This window comes from Stegostoma tigrinum, chromosome 44 (genome assembly GCF_030684315.1).
Source record: "Stegostoma tigrinum isolate sSteTig4 chromosome 44, sSteTig4.hap1, whole genome shotgun sequence".
In the NCBI taxonomy this organism is placed as follows: Eukaryota; Metazoa; Chordata; class Chondrichthyes; order Orectolobiformes; family Stegostomatidae; genus Stegostoma; species Stegostoma tigrinum.
Genome location: NC_081397.1, coordinates 12,937,977 through 12,960,416, shown reverse-complemented (window position 1 = coordinate 12,960,416; position 22,440 = coordinate 12,937,977). Strand labels below are relative to the sequence as shown.

General features: G+C 44.6%; 3 protein-coding genes across 5 annotated transcripts; 1 reads left to right on the top strand and 2 right to left on the bottom strand.

Annotated features, from left to right (window-relative positions):
• Nucleotides 1–6,650: 6,650 nt before the first annotated feature.
• Nucleotides 6,651–22,210, bottom strand: LOC132207219 (late histone H2B.L4-like). The gene is made up of 2 exons (XM_059642450.1): nucleotides 21,711–22,210; nucleotides 6,651–7,158 (listed from the first exon to the last, which is right to left on the bottom strand). The coding sequence occupies exon 1, from the start codon at nucleotides 22,197–22,199 to the stop codon at nucleotides 21,819–21,821; it is 381 nt and encodes a 126-aa protein (XP_059498433.1). The 5' UTR covers nucleotides 22,200–22,210; the 3' UTR covers nucleotides 6,651–7,158; nucleotides 21,711–21,818.
• On the top strand, nucleotides 7,501–17,105 carry LOC132207195 (zinc finger protein 239-like). Of its 3 annotated transcripts, none has more exons than XM_059642408.1 (4): nucleotides 7,501–7,621; nucleotides 8,986–9,035; nucleotides 12,947–13,033; nucleotides 14,558–17,105. In XM_059642408.1, the coding sequence occupies exon 4, from the start codon at nucleotides 14,655–14,657 to the stop codon at nucleotides 15,123–15,125; it is 471 nt and encodes a 156-aa protein (XP_059498391.1). In that variant the 5' UTR covers nucleotides 7,501–7,621; nucleotides 8,986–9,035; nucleotides 12,947–13,033; nucleotides 14,558–14,654; the 3' UTR covers nucleotides 15,126–17,105. The 3 variants fall into 3 exon arrangements, with proteins under 3 accessions (XP_059498391.1, XP_059498390.1, XP_059498392.1); XM_059642407.1 differs by having other exon boundaries at nucleotides 12,947–13,047; XM_059642409.1 differs by lacking the exon at nucleotides 12,947–13,033.
• LOC132207142 (histone H2AX-like) lies at nucleotides 20,252–20,711 on the bottom strand. The gene is made up of 2 exons (XM_059642317.1): nucleotides 20,668–20,711; nucleotides 20,252–20,543 (listed from the first exon to the last, which is right to left on the bottom strand). Exons 1-2 carry the CDS (start codon nucleotides 20,709–20,711, stop codon nucleotides 20,252–20,254), a joined length of 336 nt encoding a protein of 111 aa, XP_059498300.1.
• Nucleotides 22,211–22,440: the final 230 nt, after the last annotated feature.

Below are 22,440 nucleotides of genomic sequence, written 5' to 3'. Positions count from 1 at the left end.
ATCGACTCGCAGGGGAACGGAGCACAAATAGCCAGGTTTCCGGTACTGAGACTGGCTATAATGTAACGAGGGGTACATCAGATCCCAAGCTATCGATTGTGATCGGGGATTCTCTAGTCAGAGGCACAGACAGATGTTTCTGTTGCTGACAGTGAGAAATCAGAATGGTGTGCTGCTTCCCTGGTGCCAGAATCAAGGGTATGGGGAGAGGGTGCAGAATATTCTCAATGGGGAGAGGGGTCAGCAGGAGGTTGTTGTATGCATTGGATTGAATGATAAAGGAAGAGAAAAGGATGAGATTCTGAGGAGAGAATATTTGAAGTTAGGCAGGAATATAAAAGGAGGTCCTTGAGGGGAATAACATCTGAATTACTCCCAGTGCCATGAGCTGGTGAGGGTAGGAATAGGAGGATAGAGCAGATGAATGCATGGCTAAGGAGCTGGTGCAGGGGAGAAGGAATCACATTTTTGGATCATTGGAATCTCCTGAACGTTAACGTGAAGGGTAAGGCTGGTAGGTGTAGGGAATGCTGGGTGATGACAGAAATTGAAGTTTTAGTCAAGAATAAGAAGGAAACATATGACAAATATAGACAGCAAAGGTCAAGTGTACAGGTTAGTACCAACGACAGAGGAAGAGAAAAGGATGAGTTTCTAAAGCGAGAATGCAGGAAATTACGAAGCAGGCTGAGCATAGGCCTTCAAGGGCAATAATATGTGGCTTACTCCTGTGCCATGTGTTAGTGGCAGTCAGAATAGAAAAATAGAGCAGATGATTGTGACTGAGGAGCTGGAGTGTGGGAGAAGGAAACACATTTTTGGCTCATTGGAATGTCTTCTGGGGTACAATTGATCTGTCTAAGAAGGACATGTTGCACCTGAGCGGCACAATGGCTCAGTGGTTAGCACTGCAGCCTCACAGCGCCAGGGACCCGGGTTTGAATCTGGCCTTGGATAACTGTCTGTGCAGAGTTTGCACATTCTTGCTGTGTCGGCGTGGGTTTCCTCTAGGTGCTCTGGTTTCATCCCACAGTCCGAAGATGTGCAGGCTAGGTGGATCAGCCATGCTAAATTTCCTGTAGTGTTATAGGGATGGGGCTGAGTGGGATTCTCAAGGGGCAGTGTGTACTTGTTGGGCTGTAGGGCCTGTTTCCACACTGTAGGGAATCTAATCTAATCTGACACGGAACACGGATTTGCCCTCTCGGGAGTTTCTTTTGAGGGGATGTCGATTGTGTCGGAGAAATAGTCAGGAAAGATGTCAGTCCGAGGCTGGAGCAGTTGAGAAAAGGAGCAAATCAAACAGTCAAAGCAGTCTGGAGCAGGACTGATAAATTGCACTGCATTTATTTCAAAGCAAGAGGCCGGTCAGGTAAGGAAGATGAACTCAGGCCATGATTGGGAACATGGGACTGGGATATCATAGCTATTACAAAAACATGACTCAAAGATGAACAGGACTGGCAACTTAATATTGCAGGGCTCAGGTGCTCATGGAAGGATATGCTATGGAGGTGCCAGTGAGGAAAGGATAGAAAGGGGGACCAGAAAGGAGGAGGAGTGGTAATCCTTGTTAGGGATAACATTATGGCTGTGCTTAGGTAGGATATTCTGGGGAGTAGGTCCAGTGATGTTACTTGGGTCAAATTGAGAAATGAGAAAGTGGTGATCACCTTACTGACACTGGTGTATAGCTGCACCACCCCCAACCCCCCAATAGTCAGTGGGAAATTGAGAAGTACATTCGTCAGGAGATCTCCGTTATCTGTAAGGAAACTTGGCTTGTAATGTACGGGATTTTAACTCTCCAAATATAGAGTTAAGGACTTGGAGGGAGAAAAAATTGTCACGGGTGGACAAAAATATTTTTCTTACCTATTAGAGAAGGACCAAAACTTGAGCTTCTTTTGGGAAATGAGGCAAGACTGAGGTGTCAGTGGTGTGGTACGTTGGGGCCAGTGATCATAACTCTATGCATTTCAAAATAGTTATGGGAAGTGTTAGACCCGATCTAAAACTTGAAGTTTCAAATTAGAGGAAGGCCAAGTTTGACTGTGTTGGGGAAGAACTTTCAAAAGTTGATTGAAACTGGATATTCACAGGTAAAGGTACGGCTAGAAAATTGGTGGTCTTCAAAAAATGAGCTAATGAGAATCCAGAGACAGTAAGTTCCAGTTACTGTGAAGGGCAAGGCTGGTATTGTGTAGGGAATTCTGGATGACGAGAGGAATTGAGGCTCTGGTCAAGAAAAAAAGATGGAATCATAAGTCAAGTACAGGCAGCAGCGTTCAAGTGAATCTCAAGTAGAGTATAAGGACAGTCAAAGTATACTCAAGAGAAAAATGAGGAAGACAAAAAGGGGACATGAGATAGATTTGGCAAGTAGGGTATGGAGAATCCAAAGAGATTCCTCAAATAGATCAAAGATTAAAGAAAAAGTAACGATGGAGATAATAGGGCCCCTTAAATGTCAGTAAGGCCACCTATGTATGGAGCCGCAGGAGATGGGCAAGATAATAAATGAGCATTTTGTGCTAGTATTTACTGTGGAGAAGGGGACGGAAGGGAGGGAACTTGGAGAAACAAATAGTGATAGCTTAAAATGTGTTCCTATTACAGAGGGGGTGGTGCCGGACATCTTAAAGTGCATCAAGTTTGATCAATCCCCAGGACCTGATCAGGTGTACCCCAGAACTTTGTGGGAAGACAGGGGAGTGATTGCTGGGCCCCTTTGCTGAGATTTTGTATCATCAATAGCCCTGGGTGAAGTAGCAGAAAACTGAAGGTTGGCTAATGTGGCACCATTATTGAAGAAACATGTTACGGAACAGCGAAGGAACTATTGACCAGTGTGCCTGTTGTCAATGATGGGTAAGTTTTTGGATTCTGAGGGACAGGATTTACATATATTTGGAAAGGCAAGGAATGATTAGATATAGTCAACATGGCTTTGTGCATGAGAAATCATGTCTCATGAACTTGGTGGAGTTTCTTTAACACATTTATATGGAATTCAGTAAGGCATTTGAAAGGTCTTAAAATGCACAAAGTTAGATAAATCTCCAGGACCTGATCAAATACTTCTGTGGACATATGGGAAGCTAGGGAAGAAATGTGAGCCTGAAGTGGAGGTATTTGCATCTTTTACAGCCATAGGTGAGATGCCAGACGACTGGGGAGTGGCAAATGTTGTGGCATTATTTCAGAACGTTTGCAATGAAAAACCAAAAAACTTATATTGAAACTACAAAGCAATGAGCCTAATGTGAGCCATGATAAGTTGTTTGAGGGGATTCTGAGAGATAGGAACTACGTGCGCTTGCAAAGGCAAGGACTGATTATGGATCATCAGCATGGTTAGGTGTGTGAGAAATCAGTCCTCACAGATTTGGCTGTGTTTTTTGAACATGTGACCAAGTAAGTAGATGAAGACAAAGTGGTCGATGTTGCCTATGTGGCCTTTATCAAGATGTTCAACAAGGTTCTGCATGGTAGACGGGTTATGAAGGCTGGAAGGTGTTGAATCCAGGGAAGCTCATCAGCTGGGTACAAAATTAGGCCGACAGTAGGAAACAGAGGGTAGTGGTGGATGGCCATTTTTCAGATCGAAGGCCTGCAACCAGTCGTGTACTGCAAGGGTCAGTGCTGGGTCCAGTGTTGTGTTTCGCTTATAAAAAAATGATTCAAATGAGAATGTAAGAGGCATGATTAGTAAGTTTGCGGATGACACCAACATTGGTGGTAGAGTGGATACTGAAGGTTATCTAAGACAACACAGGACCTTGTAGTGTTACCTAAGACTACAACAGGAGGAAAGGTCACTGGACCTTCACAGATGCTGCCCGACCCGCTGTGCTTTTCCAGAAACTGTGTTTTTTTAACAACAGGATCTTTTTCAACTAGGCCAGTAGGCCGAGGAATCACAAATAGAGTTTAATTCTGATGTATACAAGGTGCTGCCTTTTGGTAAGACAAACCAGTGCAGGATTTGCACAGTTAATGGTAGAGCCCTGGGAGTGGTGTCAAACAAAGAAACTTAGGGATGCAGGTACATATTACCTGGAAAGCGGCATCACAGATAGACAGGATGGTAAAGACAGCCTTTGGCCCACTTGCCTTCATTGCTCAGAATATTGAAAATTGGGGTGGGATGTCATTTTACAGCTGTGTAATCTCTGGTAATGCCACATTTGAGATACAGTATACAATTTCAGTCACTCTAATATAGAAAAGATGCTATTCAACCAGATTGTCTGTAAAGTAGATTTACCAAGATATTATTGAAACTGGAAGATTGAGATTTAAGGAGAGACTGGATAGCCAGGGACATTTCCTCATGAGGGCCGAAAGAAAGTGAATAACGAAAGTCTCTTCTCCCAGGTGGGGGAATTCAGAACTCGAAGGTAAAAATTTAAGGTGAGAGGAAAAGATTTAAAACGGACCAAACAGGCAACTTTTTCACTCAGTGCGTTGTACATATATGGAATGAGATGCTGCAGAAATTGGTAGAGGCGTGTGCAATTACACATTTAAAATGCATTTGGACAGGTTCACCAATCGGAAAGGTTGAGACGAATATGCACCAAATGCAGGCAAACGGGATTAGTTCAGTTTGGAAAAGTTGGTCGTCGCGGACGAGTTGCAAGTGTGTGGGGAACATAAAAATAATTTATTCACATTACATTTCACCTGCCATGTACGTGCCCTCTCACAAGTTTGTCCAAATCAAAAATCACGCATAAGCCGATACGGATCAATTGGTCACAAACTCCTCAGACATGAGCAAGATTGCCCCCTAAAAAGATGGCGGCGACCCGTGCACTGCCGAGCAAACCGGGCCGCCGCCTCTGCGCCCCTCATTTCAAATCAAGATGGCGGCAATGAACCAAGCTATAAATTCCGGGAGAGGTGAAAAAAAAACCCGGTAGCATTGGAAGGTCGTGGTCAGAGGTAATGAGAAGCGCAAACGCTGGAGATTCCAAGATAACAAAATGCGGGGCTGGATGAACACAGCAGGCCAAGCAGTATCTTAGGAGCACAAAAGCTGACGTTTTGGGCCGAGACCCTTCATCAGAAAAGAGGGATGAGGAGAGGATTCTGAAATAAATAAGGAGAGAGGGGGAGGCGGACTGAAGATGGATAGAGGAGAAGATAGGTGGAGAGGAGAGTATGGGAGGGGCTAGGTAAGTCCAGGGAGGACGGGCAGATCAAGGGGGCGGGATGAGGTTGGTAGGTGGAAAATGGAGGTGCGGCTTGAGATGGGAGGAGGGGATAAGTGAGAGGAAGAACAGGTTAGGCAGGCGGGGACGAGCTAGGCTGGTTTTGGGATGGAGTGGTGGGAGAGGAGCTTTTAAGCTTCTGAAATTCACTTTGATACCATTAGGCTGCAGGGTTCCCAAGTGGAATATGAAATGCTGTTCCTGCAACCTTCGGGTGGCATCGTTATGGCACTGCAGGAGGCCCAGGATGGACATGTCGTCTCAGGAATGGGAGGGGGAGTTCAAATGGTTTGTGACTGGGGTGTACATTTGTTTACTGTGGACCGAGCGTCGGTGTTGTGCAAAGCAACCCCCAAGCCTCTGCTCGGTTTCTCCAATGTAGAGGAAGCCACAGCGGATGCAGTATACCACATTGGCAGGTGAACATCTGCTTGATGTGGAAAGTCATCTTGGGGCCTGGGATGGGGGTGAGGGAGGTGGTGTGAGGGCAGATGTGGTACTTCCTGCAGTTGTAAGGGAAGGTGCAGGGTGTGGTGGGGTCGTATTCGGATTTACGGCTTACCCAATATGGTTAGGAAGCTTTTCCGTCGTGTCCAGTGCTCCCCACGCCGTCCCGAATTGTTAATCGTCCTACAGAAGCGACAGAAACCGCTTGTCCATCACCGTGGTGGATCTCGTGCATGCTCTATTCACACGTAGTACTGCGCCCGTGCACTGTTCTCCTTTTCCACAAGCAGATGGTGAGGAGGTGGTGGTGTTGGACCGGGGTGGACAATGTCTGAAAGCGCACAACATCAGGTGATAGACCAACATTCTCTCTCTCTGTCACACTCACGTGAATCTATGGGGTGAATTTGTATTTGCAGGGACATTCAGTTTTGTTCAAAAAGCAAATAATCTATTGATAGTCAGTCAAAATGGTGTTTTGTAAATTCCTGCTTGAGAAATAAAAACCAGTTTGACTCCAAAGTAAAACAGAAACAGATTCTGAACAAGGTCTCACTACTGATGTGCACTGTCCGACCAAAAATGTTACCCCCAAAAAAACCTTTAGTTCTCTCAGGGCAACAACGACAGGAATTCGGGGATTTACACGTACATATCAATCAATTTAAAACCTTCTTACTGATGAAAGATTTTACAGCATCTTGTTTCACACGGCCTCATCAGTGGTTTGACCCTTTGATCTTTTATCTCTGAAGAGATGGTCCCCACCGCCAAATATCCCGGGTACTTGAGGCACAATTGACTGTTGGCCCGACTGTCGTCTCGACGGGAGGATCGATTAGCTCAGCTTGCTGGATGACTGATCTCAGCATCGTCGGCTTAATTCTTGAAAAATCTGAGTTTACCATTGCTTTGCAACGTCCCCATTGCCAGATTCGCGGCGACCCCCTTATTTAAGTGAGCAGCCTGAAACTCCAGTTGGACTATGGCGACTTTGCCTTTTTATTGAGTCAGTCTTGTTGTTATGCAATATAGAATGGAGCCGAGGGAAAACAAAACACTTAAATAAAATAAAGAACTGCAGATGCTGGAACTCTGAAACAAAAAGCTGATGAATGTGGGACTTTTTTTGTCCTCGCTGTTTAACTGGTTAAACTGTTCTCCATTTATCTCAAAGCTATGTCGGTCATGATGAATTTAAGTGACTTTGTCATATCTTAATGTAATGATTTGAGATAAACGTCTGTAAACTTTCACTTTCAAATAAAAGGAGTTTGCAAATGACATCACTCTCAGTACAGGGTAGAAATTCAGAACACAATTTTTTTCTCTCTTATTTTGCCCCTCCTGCTGTCCCAAAGTTGTAAATGCTGGCCACACGCACGTCCATTCCTCTTTGGGGTGAAATCCATATCTATTGTTTCCTTCCTCAATTCCCAGATTTCTTCCGACTCCCAACTCTTCTGCTTCTCTCCATTACTGCAGTTCCTATCTGTTCACAGAAAATCAAACAAGTGAGAGTTTGAGGCTTGCAACGAATTCTGTGCAATTATACAAGGAACTATTCAGGCCTCACTTGGAATGCACTGAATGTTTATGCGTTTGTTATATGAGAAAACAAATCAGAATGGCACATATGCCATTTCCCTAAAAGAAACATTAGAACTGGAAATCATACAGTTAACTGAGTTAACAGAACCAGCCAAGTAACATCCTGTGCGTACAATAGTCAATGGCGGCACAGCTACCCAGAATGCCAAAGAGCATTAAATGTTCCCTAGTCACAGGACAGGAAAATGTGCGCCGGCGCAGTGCCATGTGTGACTGGACTTTGTGCAGGGTGATAGCGATGGAGGAGCGTTGGTTCAGGCGGCTCTTGGACCGTTAACAAACGGACAGAACGACGGGGCCGCTGCATTCAGCATATGGACGGAAAAGCTTCGTAAAGATGTTCGGTAAGCTGTAAACCCCAGCACGACCTTCTGATGCTTCCGTTTGTCGCCAATGCCGGAGTTTAAAGTTGAATTGATGGCCGCCATTTCGTTTGATAATGACGGGCGGTGGGGCGCAGGTGCGGCGGCAATGTTTGTTGGGGGAATGCGCTCGCGGTGCCGCCATGTTTTTAGGGGGCAACATTGTTCCTGACTGGAAGGAGTTTACCACCAATTGCTTACAATGAGGATAACTCTGATGCTGCTTGGCCTGCTGTGTTCATCCAGCTCTACACCTTGTTATGCCAGTTTATTATCTGAATGGTTATGGATTTGAGAAGGGACACCAGCTTGTGAAGGTAAGCATGTATGCACAGCAGGCGGTGAAGATTGCAGATTGTATGTTAGCCCTCACAGTGAGATGATTTGAATACAGAAGCAAGACTGTTGTGCTGGAATTGCACAGGGTCATTGTGAGACTGAGGGAGCATCCGATAGAAATGTATAAAATTTAGAGTCCTATAAGATATATGCAGAAAAGATGTTCCCAATGACTCGCGGGGAGGGGGGGGGGGTCTAGAACCAAGGTTCGAGGTTGAAGGATGCAGTGTAGGACCAAAGACTAAGATGAACATAAATATCTTCACCCAGGGAGTGGTGAGCTTGTGGAATTCTCTCCCACAGCAAACAGTTGAGGCCAAAACATAGGACTGAAGTGTTCAAAGAGAAAGAAGGAACAGGGTACTAAGTTGCATGTTTGGCCATGATCATTCAAATGTTGAAGCTGGAGGAAAGGGCTGAATGGCCTTCTCCTGATGTTAGTTTCTCTGACTGTATTGATGACGCATGAAGTAACTGGTGCAAGAACTATTCCAAACATCAACTGGGGTAGTCATAGTGTGAAAGGTTTAGAGGAAGTGGAATTCTTAACATGCATCCATGGCAGCTTTTGAAGCCAGTATTGAGAAGATCCCACATGAGAGGGAATGGTACTGGACTTAGTTTTAGGTAATTGAAGCTGAGCAAGTAGTTGAAATATCAGTGAGGGAATCAGTTGTAGACATTGATCATAACTCTGTTAGATTCAAGATTGTCTTGTACTGGACAAGTGGTGAGCGGTGAGGTCATTGTTTCTGACTGGCACAGCCTGAATGGGCTGAAGGGCCTTTTTCTTTGTGTGTGGACCTCGACGACTGTTGTAACTTTTATACTGTTATCACCCCGCTGTGTCCTTTTATTCACTTTGGGGCAATGAGTTTTTTGAATGCAGTCTTGCAACTAAAATCCCCGATCCCTCAAACCGTTCTGATAAAGCCATCGCCCACTCTGTGGGGAATTTCCTCAAATGTGGGATTTTTCTGACTCTGGTGTTTCTGCTATCTTTACAGGTGCCGGCTCCAGCGGGAGATTTCCAAATTGCAGACGGTGAAATTATTGAGTGAGTAACTTTGACCATTCTTTTACAATTTTGAGGTTTTTGGTGAGTGCCAGTTATATCTGGGACGATGCATACGGTCGCTTTGAAATCAATCCTTGATGGGATGCCTGGTAACTTGCCAAGCTGGACCCAAAATTGGCTCAGTACTGGGAAACAGAGGGCGATGGTAGAAGGCAGTTTGTGTGACTGGAATGCAGTGTGCTGTGACATACCACAGGGATCAATGTGTTTTCGTGATATTTGTACGTGAAGTAGATAAGACTTGAGAGAGATGATGACTAAGTTTGTGAATGACACTAAAATTAGTCGGGTGTTTGACAGTGAGGAGACAGGTGTTGCGTGACTGGAACATATGAACAGATTGGTCAGAAGGCAGATTAGTGGCAGTTGCAGTTTAACCCTGATAAATGGGAGGTGATGCACTTTGGCAGAAGGAACAAGACAAGGGTGTACTCAATGAATGGCAAAACGTTAGGAAGCTCAAATGAGCAAAAGGATCTTGTGTGCTCATCCACATACTCCTGAAAAATATAGCAGGACAAATCAATTCATGCAGTTAAGAGCATATAAGGGATGCTTCCCTTTATGGATCATTGCATAGATTTCAGGAGTAGGGTGTTATGAAGCAGTGGAGGGTCGAACGTTCAGTTAATTAACCCAAAACTCAAGCCCCAATCTGATGTTATGGGAGTAGAGGTTCATTTCTAATGGTGTCCTTAACACCCAGAGAAGCTTGCTTTGTAATCTGTTAAAAGAATAGAACATTGAACATAGAACAGTACAGCACAGAACAGGCCCTTCAGCCCATGATGTTGTGCCGACCATTGATCCTCATGTATGCACCCCCAATTTTCTGTGACCATATGCATGTCCAGCAGTCTCTGGTTCAAAGAAAAGAAATCCCTGATCTCCACTGGAGAAGTCACAAGTAAAAGTAACAATTTATTTATTTAGCCCTAACAATAACCAAATTGTCAGAATTACTGACAAACAGAACAACTTTTGCCCCCACCCCACCCCATACACCAGGCACGATCTATTCCCTAACTGAACTGAATTCTCTTGGCATGCTGTCCAAAGAAACACAAGTCCCATGCATGATAAGCCCAATGAATAAGAATAATAAATTAAAACATAATCTCTCCAAGTTCGCATAGAATCTGTCTCTGGAACGCTCTTCCTTCTGTTCATCTCATGCCATATACACTTTTATACTGCTCATTCTGCTGTCAAGGATGTTTTCTCAGTGAAGACTCTTTGCTGGAAGTGCCGTGGTGATACCTTTTGTGGATCTGATGGTGCTTTCATTGACAGCTTCGTGATTTCTTGTGTCAGCTGGGTGCTTATTTGTCAGATGGCAGTTGGCTCTCTGCCGATTTTCCAATTGTCCTCTTCATATATACCCTTGATGACCCGTCCATTTTTTTACAATTGCATTGGCTGCTCGGGTTATGAATTGGCTGTTTCCAGCTCATTGCCAAAACATCACAACAAGCCTAAGGATTTCAATTATGCAACCAATCAGTACATGCTTCCATTTTTGGTACTGCCTGAAATCTGCAGCTGTTTAGAGACCCATTTTCTGTATAATTCTCTAATCTTAGAAAAGCACTCTATCTTTTTTGTAACTTGCACACCCTTAACATTAACCGATTCTCTGTCCTCAGATACTGCCCGACCTGTTGTGATTTTTCAGCATTTTCTGTTTATTTCAGACTTGCAGCAGCAGCTACGGTATTTTGCTGCTCTTTTGATGATAAGTCCATAAGACAGAGGAGCAGAACCAGAGTCTGCAGTCAGTCATGGCTGATACATTTCTCAACTCCATCTAGGCCTTCCTCCCAGAACCAAGTCAAGAAACACACACTGATGAATTAAAAGGCCATTTCTAACAGGGTGGGTGGTGGTCATATTGTGGCCTATGGGTTCCTATTATTTGAGTCACACAGAATCACTGATTACAGTGGAGAAGGAGGCTACTCTGTCCATTATGCCTGTGCTGGCCTTTCTCCAAAAGCAAATCAGTGATTCCTATTATTTGCCCTTTTCTTTCGTCTTCAGGGGCTTTTTCCAGTTAGCTTTTGTAAGTCTTTGTATCACATTGAGCTGGAGTGGTGATGAATGAGAAGTGGCTGAGTTTACCCCGAGTCCTTTCAAAGCCAGCTGGGCCCTACAACTTCCAGCGTGAATTTGTCAAAGGGAGCTGGACACTACAGAAGATTGGGTTGCTTAACACTCCAGACAGTGTATAACAAAAGAAATGGCTTGGCGAACAAATATTCTGCAGTTGTTTCAGAAACATGGGTGTTAACTTTCCAAAATGCATCAGATTCTGGAAAGTTTCTGTCTCACTGCAAAACAACAGACACAACCTCTGTATTGAAGAGCTGAGGAAGGCAGACAACAGGAAAATACAGGCCAGTTAGGGTGATCTGTCATGGAGGGAATGAGAATCAATTATTTGGCGGTATTATCACCAGACTATTAATCTGGGGACCTGGGTTCAGATCCTGCCATGGCAGGTGGTAGAAATTGAATTGAATAAAACTCTGGCTTTAAGTTGAACAATGGTCAAGAATCCATTGCTGATTTTTTGGAACAAAACCATCTGGTTCGCTAAGGTCCACTGGGGAAGAAAGCTGCCATCCTGAACTGGTCTGGTTTACGTGTCCAGACCCACAGCAATGTTGACTGTTAACTGCCTTCTGGGCAGTTTATGGATGACAGTGAATGCTGGCCTAACCAGTGCCGCCCACCACCTCTGCATGAATTTGAAAAAAAAACTGAAGAAATAAGTGAACAAAAGGATTTAAATGTGCTTAGAAAGATAAAGACTGATTAGGGAGAGCCAGCATGGCTTTGTGCATTGGAAATCGTGTCTCAGTCTGTCAGTTGTGTTATTTTTTTTGAAAATGTGGCAAAGAAGATTGAAGGTCGGGCAGTAGACATTGTGTATATGGACTTCAGCAAAACACTTGACAAGGTTCCGCATGGTAGATTGGTTAGCAAGGTTAGATCACATGGAATACAGGAAGCACTAGCCAGTTGGAATCAAATATGGATTCAGGGTATGAAACAGAGTGTGGTGGTGGAGGGTTGTCTTTTGAACTGGAAGCCTGTGACCAGGTGGTGTGCCATAAGAATCAGTTCTGGGTCCACTGCGTTTAGTAATTATCCAAATGATTTGCATGTGATGGTATAGCTCATAGGTTTGTAGATGACACCAACATTGGTGGTGTATGGACAGTGAGGAAGGTGATCTTCTCTGAGTAGTTTGGGATCTTGATCAGTGGGCTGAGGAGTGGCAGATGGCGTTCAGACAAATGAGCGGTGTTGCATTTCAATAAGGAAAATCAGGGCAGGATTTAGACAGTTAATGGTCGGGCCCATGGGAGTGTAGCTGGACAAGGGGATTAGGGTTGCAGGTGCAAAGTCCCTTGAAGGCGGAGTTGCAGGTAGACAGGGTGGTGAAGAAGGCATTTGGTACGCTCGCCTTCATTTGTCACTGCATTGAGTTATTGGAGTTGGGATGTCATATTGCGACTGTACAGGACATAGTTAGAATACTGTATTCTGTTCAGGTCTCCCTGCTATGGGAAAGAAGTTGTGAATCCTGAAAGCGTTCAGAGATGATTCACAGGGATATTGCCGGTATTGGAGTGTTTGGGCTGTGGGATGGGGCTGGAAAGGATGGGGCTTTTCTTCCCTGGAGCAGTGGAGGTTGAGTTGTGAGGCTTGCCGCATCAACGGCCGTCCCAGGCAGTGCACTCCAGACTTGCACCACCCTTTAGGTGAAAAATGTTTTCCTCCATTCCCCTGTAAAATTCTTGCCTTTCACTGCAAAATGATGCCCAGTGTTATTCACCCTTCATCTAAGGGAACAATTACTTCTTTGTGTTTCTCCAATTTAGTGGAATTCTTTGAGGAGTGACTTGTGCTGTGGATAAAGGGAGCCTGATGATCTCTTGTTCTTGGCTTTCCTGAAGGCATTTCACAAGGTACCATGGAAAAGGTGACTGTTTTGCGTGGGAGCTACTGGTTTAGTGGTACATACCGGCCTGGATACTGGATTGGCTGGATGATAGAAAACCGAGAATACCCATAAATGGGTGTGTTTCAGATTGTCAGAATGTGATGAGTGGGGAGCCACAGGGCTCTGCTGAACCTAAACCTTTTGCAGTTTATATCAATGACTTGGACGAGGGAAATGAAGTCATGGTAGGTACACTTTGTGTTGCTACAAAGCTATCAGGAAAGGTGGCTGTGAAGACTTAATTTCCCGACATCAGTTTGCAGCCTTTTTGAATGAATATTTCAGGTGATCTATGATATAACAAAATGTGAAATTGTTTGCTTGAGGGTAAAAATGAGAGAAGACAGGTGCAGAATCTTTTGGGGTTTAGATATCAGGGGGATCTGGTGTAAAATACACAAAAGATTGGGATATAATTAACAAGTGAAGATGAAGGCTCATGGAATGTTCTTGTTTATCATGAGTGGAATCGAATAGCAAAGTAAGGATTTGATAATTCAGTTGTACAGGGAATAAGTGAAACCGCACCTCCATGACTGTGTGCCGTTCTGGTCTCATTATTGAAGGAAGGATGTAAATGCGGTGGAGATTCAATAGACTGATACCTGAATGAGTGGAGATAGTAGGAACTGCAGATGCTGGAGAATCTGAGATAACAAGGTGCAGAGCTGGATGAACACAGCAGGCCAAGCAGCATGAGAGGAGCTGGAAGGCTGATGAAGGGTCGAGGACTGAAACGTCAGCCTTCCTGCTCCTCTGATGCTGCTTAGCATGCTGTGTCCATTGAGCTCTACACCTTGTTATCCCTGAAGAGTGGGTTGTCTTCTGAGGATATTTTGGACAGCCTGGGGAATGCTCACGTGTTCAGAAGAGTGAGGTGTGACTTGCCTCATGTTTAATAACCTGAATGGGTTTTGACAAGGTGAATGTGGACATATTTTCTCCTCAGGCTAAGTCCAGAATGGGGGAAGACGGCTTTATCATGAGAGGAGTTCTTTATACAAGATTAGTGTGACTTTGGAACCCTCTGCCTCAAAAGACAGTCGAGACTGGATCATTGTGTGGAGCTGGATGAACACAGCAGGCCAAGCAGCATCTTAGGAGCACAAAAGCTGATGTTTCGGGCCTTGACCCTTCATCCAGCTCCACACTTGGTTATCTCGGATTGTCCAGCATCTGCAGTTCCCAGTATCTCTGAGACTGGATCATTGAACATTTTTAAGGCAGAGGTGGGTAGATACTTGTAGATACTTGTTCAGCGAGGGAATCAAAAGTTATTGGGTGTAGCTAGAGATTCAAAACATGATCTTATCGGTCATCGTCGTATTGAATGATGGAACAGGCGGGAGGGCCCGATAGTTCATATGTTAGCCGTTGTGTTCATACATTTGACATGGAGCCAAATGCGATACTGGGACAGATGCATGACTTTGTATTTTTATGGGGAGACTCTCACTTCCATTAATTCTGTTCTAAATCAATTCCACAGGATATTAGAAGGAGATAATTTACAGTCGGGAAACTGCAACCGATCAGGATTTCAGTGTCCCAATTTGGTGTAACCTGAATCTCGTTGGGTTTTGAACATGGAAGGAGAATACACTGTTGACAGCGGTGAGAAACTGTACATGTGTGACGTGTGTGCACGAGCATTCAGCCGATCATCTGACCTCTCGAAACATAAACGGAGTCACAAGGAGAAACTGTGGAAATGTGGGGACTGTGGGAATGGATTCAGATCCTCGACTGAACTGGAAATTCATCGGCGCAATCACACTGGGGAGAAACCATTCTCCTGCTCTGAATGTGGCAAGGGATTCAGTCAGAAATCCCACCTGCAGAGACACCAGCGAGTTCACACTGGGGAGAGACCATTCTCCTGCTCTGAGTGTGGGCAGGGATTCACTAATTCCTCCAACCTGTTGATACACCAGCGAGTTCACACTGGGGAGAGGCCGTTCATCTGCTGTACGTGCGGCAAGGGATTCACTTTGGCTTCCAGCCTCCAGACTCATCAACGAATTCATACTGGGGAGAGGCTATTCACCAGCTCCTAGTGTGGGAGGGGGATTCCCTGACACATGTAGCTTGATGACACATTGGTGAATTCACACTGATGAGAGAGTGTTTACCTGTTCCTACTGTAGGACAGTGTTGAGTCAATTCACATAAACGACTGTACATCAGCAGACTGCCTGTGGAGAAGCTGAGTGAGGGGATTCACTGAATCTGCCACCTTTTGGACAGTTCACACTGGGGAGAGGCTGTTCACTTTCTCTGTGTCAGGGAAGGGATTCATTGAGTTATGAAAACTGCTGAAATGTCAGTGAGATCCTGAGTAACTGCTGTGATGAAGGATGTATAATTTATATAAATTCCAGTTTGGAAGTTGGCTTTTATAATAGTGACACTGAATTTGGTTCATTTTCTGAAAGCTTTCTTTGAAAGAAAAAGTGTGAATCCTTGTGAAACAGTGACCTTCCTCCAGCACTGCTCAGAATGCAAGTGGCTGTGGAGCCCCATGTGGAGTGAATGGGAAATTGTTTAGACTCTTGTTGATTTGCAATGGATGAGCAAACATCAAAGGACATCATCTTGTTTTCAGTTCAGAGTAATCAAGGATTGATTTTTCTTTATAAACCCAAGGTTAGAAGGTATTTTGGGGATAATGGGAACTGCAGATGCTGGAGAATGCAAGACAACAAAATGTGAGGCTGGATGAACACAGCAGGCCAAGCAGCATCCCAGGAGCACAAAAGCTGACGTTTCGGGCCCGAAACGTCAGCTTTTGTGCTCCTGGGATGCTGCTTGGCCTGCTGTGTTCATCCAGCCTCACATTTTGTTGTCTTAGAAGGTATTTTGTTTAGTTTGGATATAGGACTAAGATCAGAATCAAGTTTAACCTGTCTACTTTATAGAGCTCAGAATAATTCACTAGAAACAAAAGAACAAAAAGTTACCTGAGTAGAACTTCTGAGGAGGGTTTGGTTTGAGCTGTGAAGGTATTAGAAGCGGAAAATGTTTATACTCTCAAATTTCAGAGAATTCATGAAAGAAAATTCCATAGTTCACAGGATGTGTTTGGGCCAAACCAGTTCAGATATAATTTAGAGATTTAATATTTGATGTAATTTCTCTGGATTTAAACCTGTGTTAAGAAATGCGGACACACAGTTGCAGCAGGTAATCAGGAAGGCTTGTGGAACAATGGCACTTTAAATCTCCAACTCTCTTGAAATAAAGTTGGGATGTCTTCCTGCAACTGTACAAGGTGCTGGTGAGACCACATCTCGAATGCAGCGAATAATTTTGGCCCCCTTACGGAATGAAAGATATTATTTTATTGGAGGTCGTTCAGAGAATGTTCTCCAGGATATTCCCTTGTATGGAGGGTCTGTCATGTGAGCAAAGGCTAAACTTCGTGGGAGTCTATTCACTGGAGTTCAGAAGAATGAGAAGTGATGAAACGTATTAAATTAGGCTTGAAAGGGTAAATGTTGAGAGGATTTTTCACTTGCTGTAAGAATCTCAGACCAAAGTGCATTGTCTCAGAACATAGGGCCACCACCAATTTAAGACAGATGAGGAGGAATTTCTTCTGTGGAGCGTTGAGAGCCTGTGGAACTTGTTGCCACAGAACAGGGAGGCAAAGTCGGGCCTAGTCTAAAATGAAGGCTGATGTAGATTCTTGAAGAATTATGGGAAAATTACAGGAAAGCAGCCGTGAAGAATGTCAGATCAGCCCTGATTCTGTACAATGGCAGAGCAGGCTCAAGGGGGGCCAAATGGTGCTGTTGAGAAATAGGTTGGGAGCATTGTTTTTCTCTCTGTTTTCGTCTTGTGTAATTACAATTTTTTTTTTGATTTTGCTGAAGAATCTCTGCAGCGTCACATGATTGACCACCATATTAACCAAACTAAAAGAGTAATCTCAAGTGGAGATAGTCAGACACACAATTAAACTGTCACCCAATGTCCCAGAAGATGTGGAAATAAAGTGTCATCCAGTATAAAATAATAAATGAAATTCAATTCCACCTGATACTCGAGTTGTTCAATAATTTACCCCATATTTACTCACAGGAGCAAAGACTGTCAGAAGCAGAGTGAAACTCTTGGTTGCGTACCAGACTTAAGGTGGATTTTTACAGAAGAAATCCCTCCCTCTCCCAGAGAGCAGCTTGCAAAATGAATAAAGCTCAAACAGCCCTCCAACTCCATTTTAATTTAATCCCTACTTCCTGTCACGTTTTTCATGTTGTTATTGCCCTGGTCACATCGTGTTTTTGCTGGTGGTGAAAAGTCCAGCAGCTGTTTTGGTGTATCTCGGTTCAATTTGAAAGCCTCTCACTGACAGCAGAAAGCCTCATTTCCAGCATTCTACCACCAGGCAGGACCCCTGCAGAGAGTTACAAAATTAATAAAAAAACAGAAACATATAAAATGTATTTGCAGAACTCGGAGGGAAACAATTTTCTTTTACTTGCTGGCAAGGGATGGGACACTTGTTTGCTGGGTGTGAAACTCAGGGTTCGTATTCCACCAGGGTTTGAATCTCCTGCACTGATGGAGTATTAAAAAGGAACTTGAACACACAAGTAGCTGAAAAATGACACTCTGGTGTGTAATTTGCTCGTTCTCTAGATGCAGGGAAAATGGGATGCATCTGAGAATAAGGTGTGCATCGGGTCAGTGATCACTTGTTAATTTATGCAACATTTGTAAAAAACACAATGCACATTCCCAGAATCACAATGGTTTAACTGACCTAACCTGGATATGCTTCAAGTATTTATTCAGACAAAGCTTTCCCTGATATAATCTCCCCTATTTATATATAACTCTCATCCAGTTGTTGTCAGAATTATGATGGGAGAGCTGAAATGGCCATGTGAGGGACAAATGTATTGATGGTGCAGGGATAAAGTCAGTTTTTGTTTTGAATATCTGACTGTGCACAGGATCCCAGATCATAGCATGAGTTTTGAGATTGCTAAAACTGCTATGGTGTAAACAAGGAAAAGAAATGGAGCTAACTTCAGAAGGATGCAGGGATTCTGATAAAATGGACAACAAACCAATGGGTGGGATGTGAAATGGGTGCAGGGACAGTGAAAGTTCTGGTTTAATTTACGTTAAACTGAATCTTACATATGTGAAAAATAAGGCTGGAGTTCTGTCTTTTCAGGAAAGGCATGTTAAGAACTGTTTTATTCATTCTTGCTTTTTAGCAAATGTTAGTTTGTTTGGCACAAGAATATGGGGAGTTGTATGATGGAGAATGCTGTTCCCATAACTTGCTTCTATGCTTCACACGAATATACAGAAAAGCTTACATGTCAGATCAGCCACTGCATTTACTTGTTTGTCATAGTCGTAGCATTTTACAGCTTGGAAACAGGCCCTTTGGTCAACATGGACGAGTTGGTCAAGACCACCTAATTTAATCTAGTCCTATTTACCAGAATTTGACCTTTATCCCTCTAAACCCTTCCTTATTCATATACACATCCAGATGCTTTTGAAATACAGTAATTGTACCAGCCTCCACAACCTCCGCTGGCAGCTCATTCCAGGCATGCACGATCCTCTGAAAAAGGTTGGCCCTTGGTCACTTATTAACCACCTCACACCTTAAAACTGTACCCCCACCCTCCCCCCGCCCGGCCCCAGTTTTTGGATTTTGCCACCCAAGGGAAAAGACCTTGATACTCACCTTATCCATCTCCCTCATGATTTTCTAAACCTCTAGAGAAGGTCACTTCAGCTGCCGAGGTTCCAGGGGTGAACAAAAAAAAAAGCCCCAGCTTATTCAACCTCTCCGAACAGCTCAAATCCTCAACCCTGGCAACATCCTTGTCAATCTTTTCTGAGCCATTTCTAGTTTCACAACATCCTTTGTGTAGCAGGGAGACCAGAATTACACACAGTATTGCAAGAGTGGCCAAACAGATGTCCTGTCCAGATGCAACATGACCTCCGAACTCCCATACTCCATGCACTGACCAATACAGACAGGCATACCAAATACCTTCTTCACTATCCCATCTACTTACAATTCCACTTTCAAGGAACTATTAATCTGCACTGCAACGCCTCTTTGTTCAGGAACATTCCCCATCATGGTGTGCAAGTTCTGGCCTGATTTGGCTTTCTGAAAAAAAGCACCTCACAATTATTTGATGAAAACTCCATCTGGCTGCATTTGAGTTCATTCCACAAATTAACAGTTTCTCCAATTCCATACTAAATTGTTACGACTTTCAAATCTCAATTGTCTAAATATAAACATAAAAGAGAATTGCAAATGAAACAAAGCTCTTGGCTTCATTCACTCCCATCTCACCGTTGGGTGCAGGTCTCACATTGACTATTTCCTTGTGATTGCATGTGATATGATACAGTGCCCCCTAGGGAGCATTTCAAACAGTGTAACATTAAATTGCAAAAGGATATCGAAGCCTGTCATTCACACTCATATTTAGTATCCTATATATAAACCACGGCAATCCACTCGATTAAATTCTACCCATAAGCATTGGTATCAGTCATCCTAGAATGGAATCGCCAGAACCATCGATTAGATGCTCGTTTGTTTTAAATACTCGTTTCAGCTTATTCATCAAAAAAAAAACCCAATGTTGAAATAAAACAAATTGAACAATCTCAAATCTTTAAAAATCAAACATTCAACACAAAATACAGCACACGGTCAACAACTGCTTAAGTGGTAAACGGGCAGCCTCCATTCCCCCTTCAGAGCCACCACAACCTTACATTGAGAACGGAGACCCGAGAAGAGGAAAAACAGCACAGGCGGAAGGGCTACCGTACCACAGATAGTTTTATCTGGTCGAATGCATATTTTCAAGGGATACTGAATTGTTTTACGGCTTCCAGGGTTATTATTTCCCGATTTCTAAACTTGTTGCTATTCCTCTAACAGTGTCAGATCTTTCCAATACAATTACAGGAAACTACCTCATGGATACATTCCGTCCGGGCGGATAATAGCTCAATAACACTAACAATAATGGCAGGGTGAGTATTGTGTTACCAGTCTCCCAGTAATACAGAGGACATTAAAATTAACTCGGCTGTGGTGAGGGTCCAGTTTCTTTCACTGATGTTGTGGGTGGCTCTTAAAAGAGCCTTTGGGTTGTCAGGTTAAAGAACGGCCCCTTCACTTTTTAGTGGCGCCCCCAGCGGCGGTTTTCTTGGGCAGCAGCACGGCCTGGATATTAGGCAGCACCCCGCCCTGAGCGATGGTCACCCCTCCCAGCAGCTTGTTGAGCTCCTCGTCGTTGCGCACGGCCAGCTGGAGGTGCCTGGGGATGATGCGGGTCTTCTTGTTGTCCCGGGCCGCGTTACCGGCCAGCTCGAGGATTTCAGCCGTCAGGTACTCGAGCACCGCAGCCAGATAGACCGGCGCTCCGGCACCCACACGCTCAGCGTAGTTACCCTTTCTCAGGAGCCTGTGAGCTCAAGCAAACCAGTAATAGAGACAATGTCTCAGCTTCTTTCAATGAAGTTGTGGGTGGCTCTTAGAAGAGCCTTTGGGTTTTGGATGTGTTATCTCAGCAGAATGTGGTGTCTCACTTGGAGCTGGTGTTCTTGCTCACCGCCTTTTTACTATCTTTCATCGTGAAACTTGATTCTGCAGGTTTTCTGCCGGGCCTTGTGTTCACTGCCCTTGTGGAGAAAAGGTTCAGTTCCAGATCCAGTTGGGGGCGGGAGTTAGCTGGAGGCGGAGCTGGACATTTCTCTGCCTGTCACTCAGTTGCCTGCCCGGGCCGCCTCTCACTCTCTGTCAGCTCTTTCTCAGTCAGGTCGGGGCGGGCTATATAAAAAAGGAAGGTGAGGCACCTCGGGTCTTATTCGGCAGCGATTGGAGTGAAGAAGCGTGATGTCTGGAAGAGGGAAGGGAGGTAAAGGCCTGGGAAAGGGCGGAGCGAAGCGGCACCGCAAAGTGCTCCGTGATAACATCCAGGGCATCACGAAACCAGCCATCCGGCGCCTGGCTCGCCGTGGCGGGGTCAAGCGCATCTCGGGCTTGATCTACGAGGAGACCCGCGGGGTGCTGAAGGTTTTCCTGGAGAATGTGATCAGGGATGCGGTGACCTACACTGAGCACGCCAAGCGCAAGACGGTGACTGCCATGGATGTGGTGTACGCTCTGAAACGCCAGGGCCGCACTCTGTATGGATTCGGCGGCTGAGCAAATCGTCCCTTTTCCAGCGAACCCAAAGGCTCTTTTCAGAGCCACCCAAACCCTCGAAAGAGAGCGGAGACCGGAGGATAGCCTTGAATATTTCACACTTGCTATCGCAATTCAGCAGCTGCTCTGGCTTTATCTCGGTTCATTGTAAAATTAACAACAGCAAGTAGATTGTAAAATCTATTCATGGGATTCGATGTTAATTATGTTTCCCGGGGTCATCAAGTGTGAAAGAGGAACTTGGAAAAAAAATGGAAGTTGTTGATACATGATGCATTGGAGATAATTATGCTCTTTGCAGATACAGGGAAACGAGACAGGGTATGGCTGCAACCTAAAATAAAGGGCAGATGAGGGACCACACATCAAGTTCTAAAACAATTACATTATTTTTAAAAAGCCGACTGACATTACTAATACATACCGAAAATCATTTGCAAAAAGTTGGTTCAGCTGTTTCAGCGAAGTTGTGGGTGGCTCTGAAAAGAGCCGTTGGGTTTTGGATGTGTTTTTCTCTGCACAATGTGGGGTCTCACTTGGAGCTGGTGTACTTGGTCACCGCCTTTGTACCCTCCGACACGGCGTGCTTGGCCAGCTCCCCGGGCAGCAGCAGCCGCACCGCTGTCTGGATCTCCCGGGAGCTGATGGTGCTGCGCTTGTTGTAATGGGCCAGGCGGGAAGCCTCCCCCGCGATACGCTCGAAAATATCGCTGACGAACGAGTTCATGATGCTCATGGCCTTGGAGGAGATGCCGGTGTCGGGGTGAACCTGCTTCATCACTTTGTAGATATAGATGGCGTAACTTTCTTTCCTGGACTTTCTCCTCTTCTTACCGCCTTTCGCTGGCGCCTTCTTGATGATTTTCTTGGCGCCCTTCTTGGAAGTTGCCTGCGCTTTCTTCTCATCTGCCATCGTGACGGTCACTTTCAGACACAGAATAAGCGAAAATGGGCTCGGAGCTCGCTTTTTATAGCCTTACCGCGTCAGCAATGCTAATGAGGGATGGGGGAAAGTCTTGTTCATGATTGGACAGTTAAAAAGAATGTCGGAGCATGACATCATCCTCGCTGTGATTGGTTAGTTTATGGAGACAATGCGGATCTATCAGGATCTTCAATGAAATGCGAGACACAAACCAAATTCTGTACACGGA

Coding starts and splice junctions, on each gene's coding strand:
- LOC132207195 (XM_059642409.1), top strand. CDS start 14,655: ATGGAAGGAGAATACACTGTTGACAGCGGTGAGAAACTGTACATGTGT.
- LOC132207219 (XM_059642450.1), bottom strand. CDS start 22,199: ATGGCAGATGAGAAGAAAGCGCAGGCAACTTCCAAGAAGGGCGCCAAG.
- LOC132207142 (XM_059642317.1), bottom strand. CDS start 20,711: ATGAAAGATAGTAAAAAGGCGGTGAGCAAGAACACCAGCTCCAA. Junction 20,544..20,667: donor AGCAAGAACACCAGCTCCAA/GTGAGACACCAC, acceptor TTGAGCTCACAG/GCTCCTGAGAAAGGGTAACT.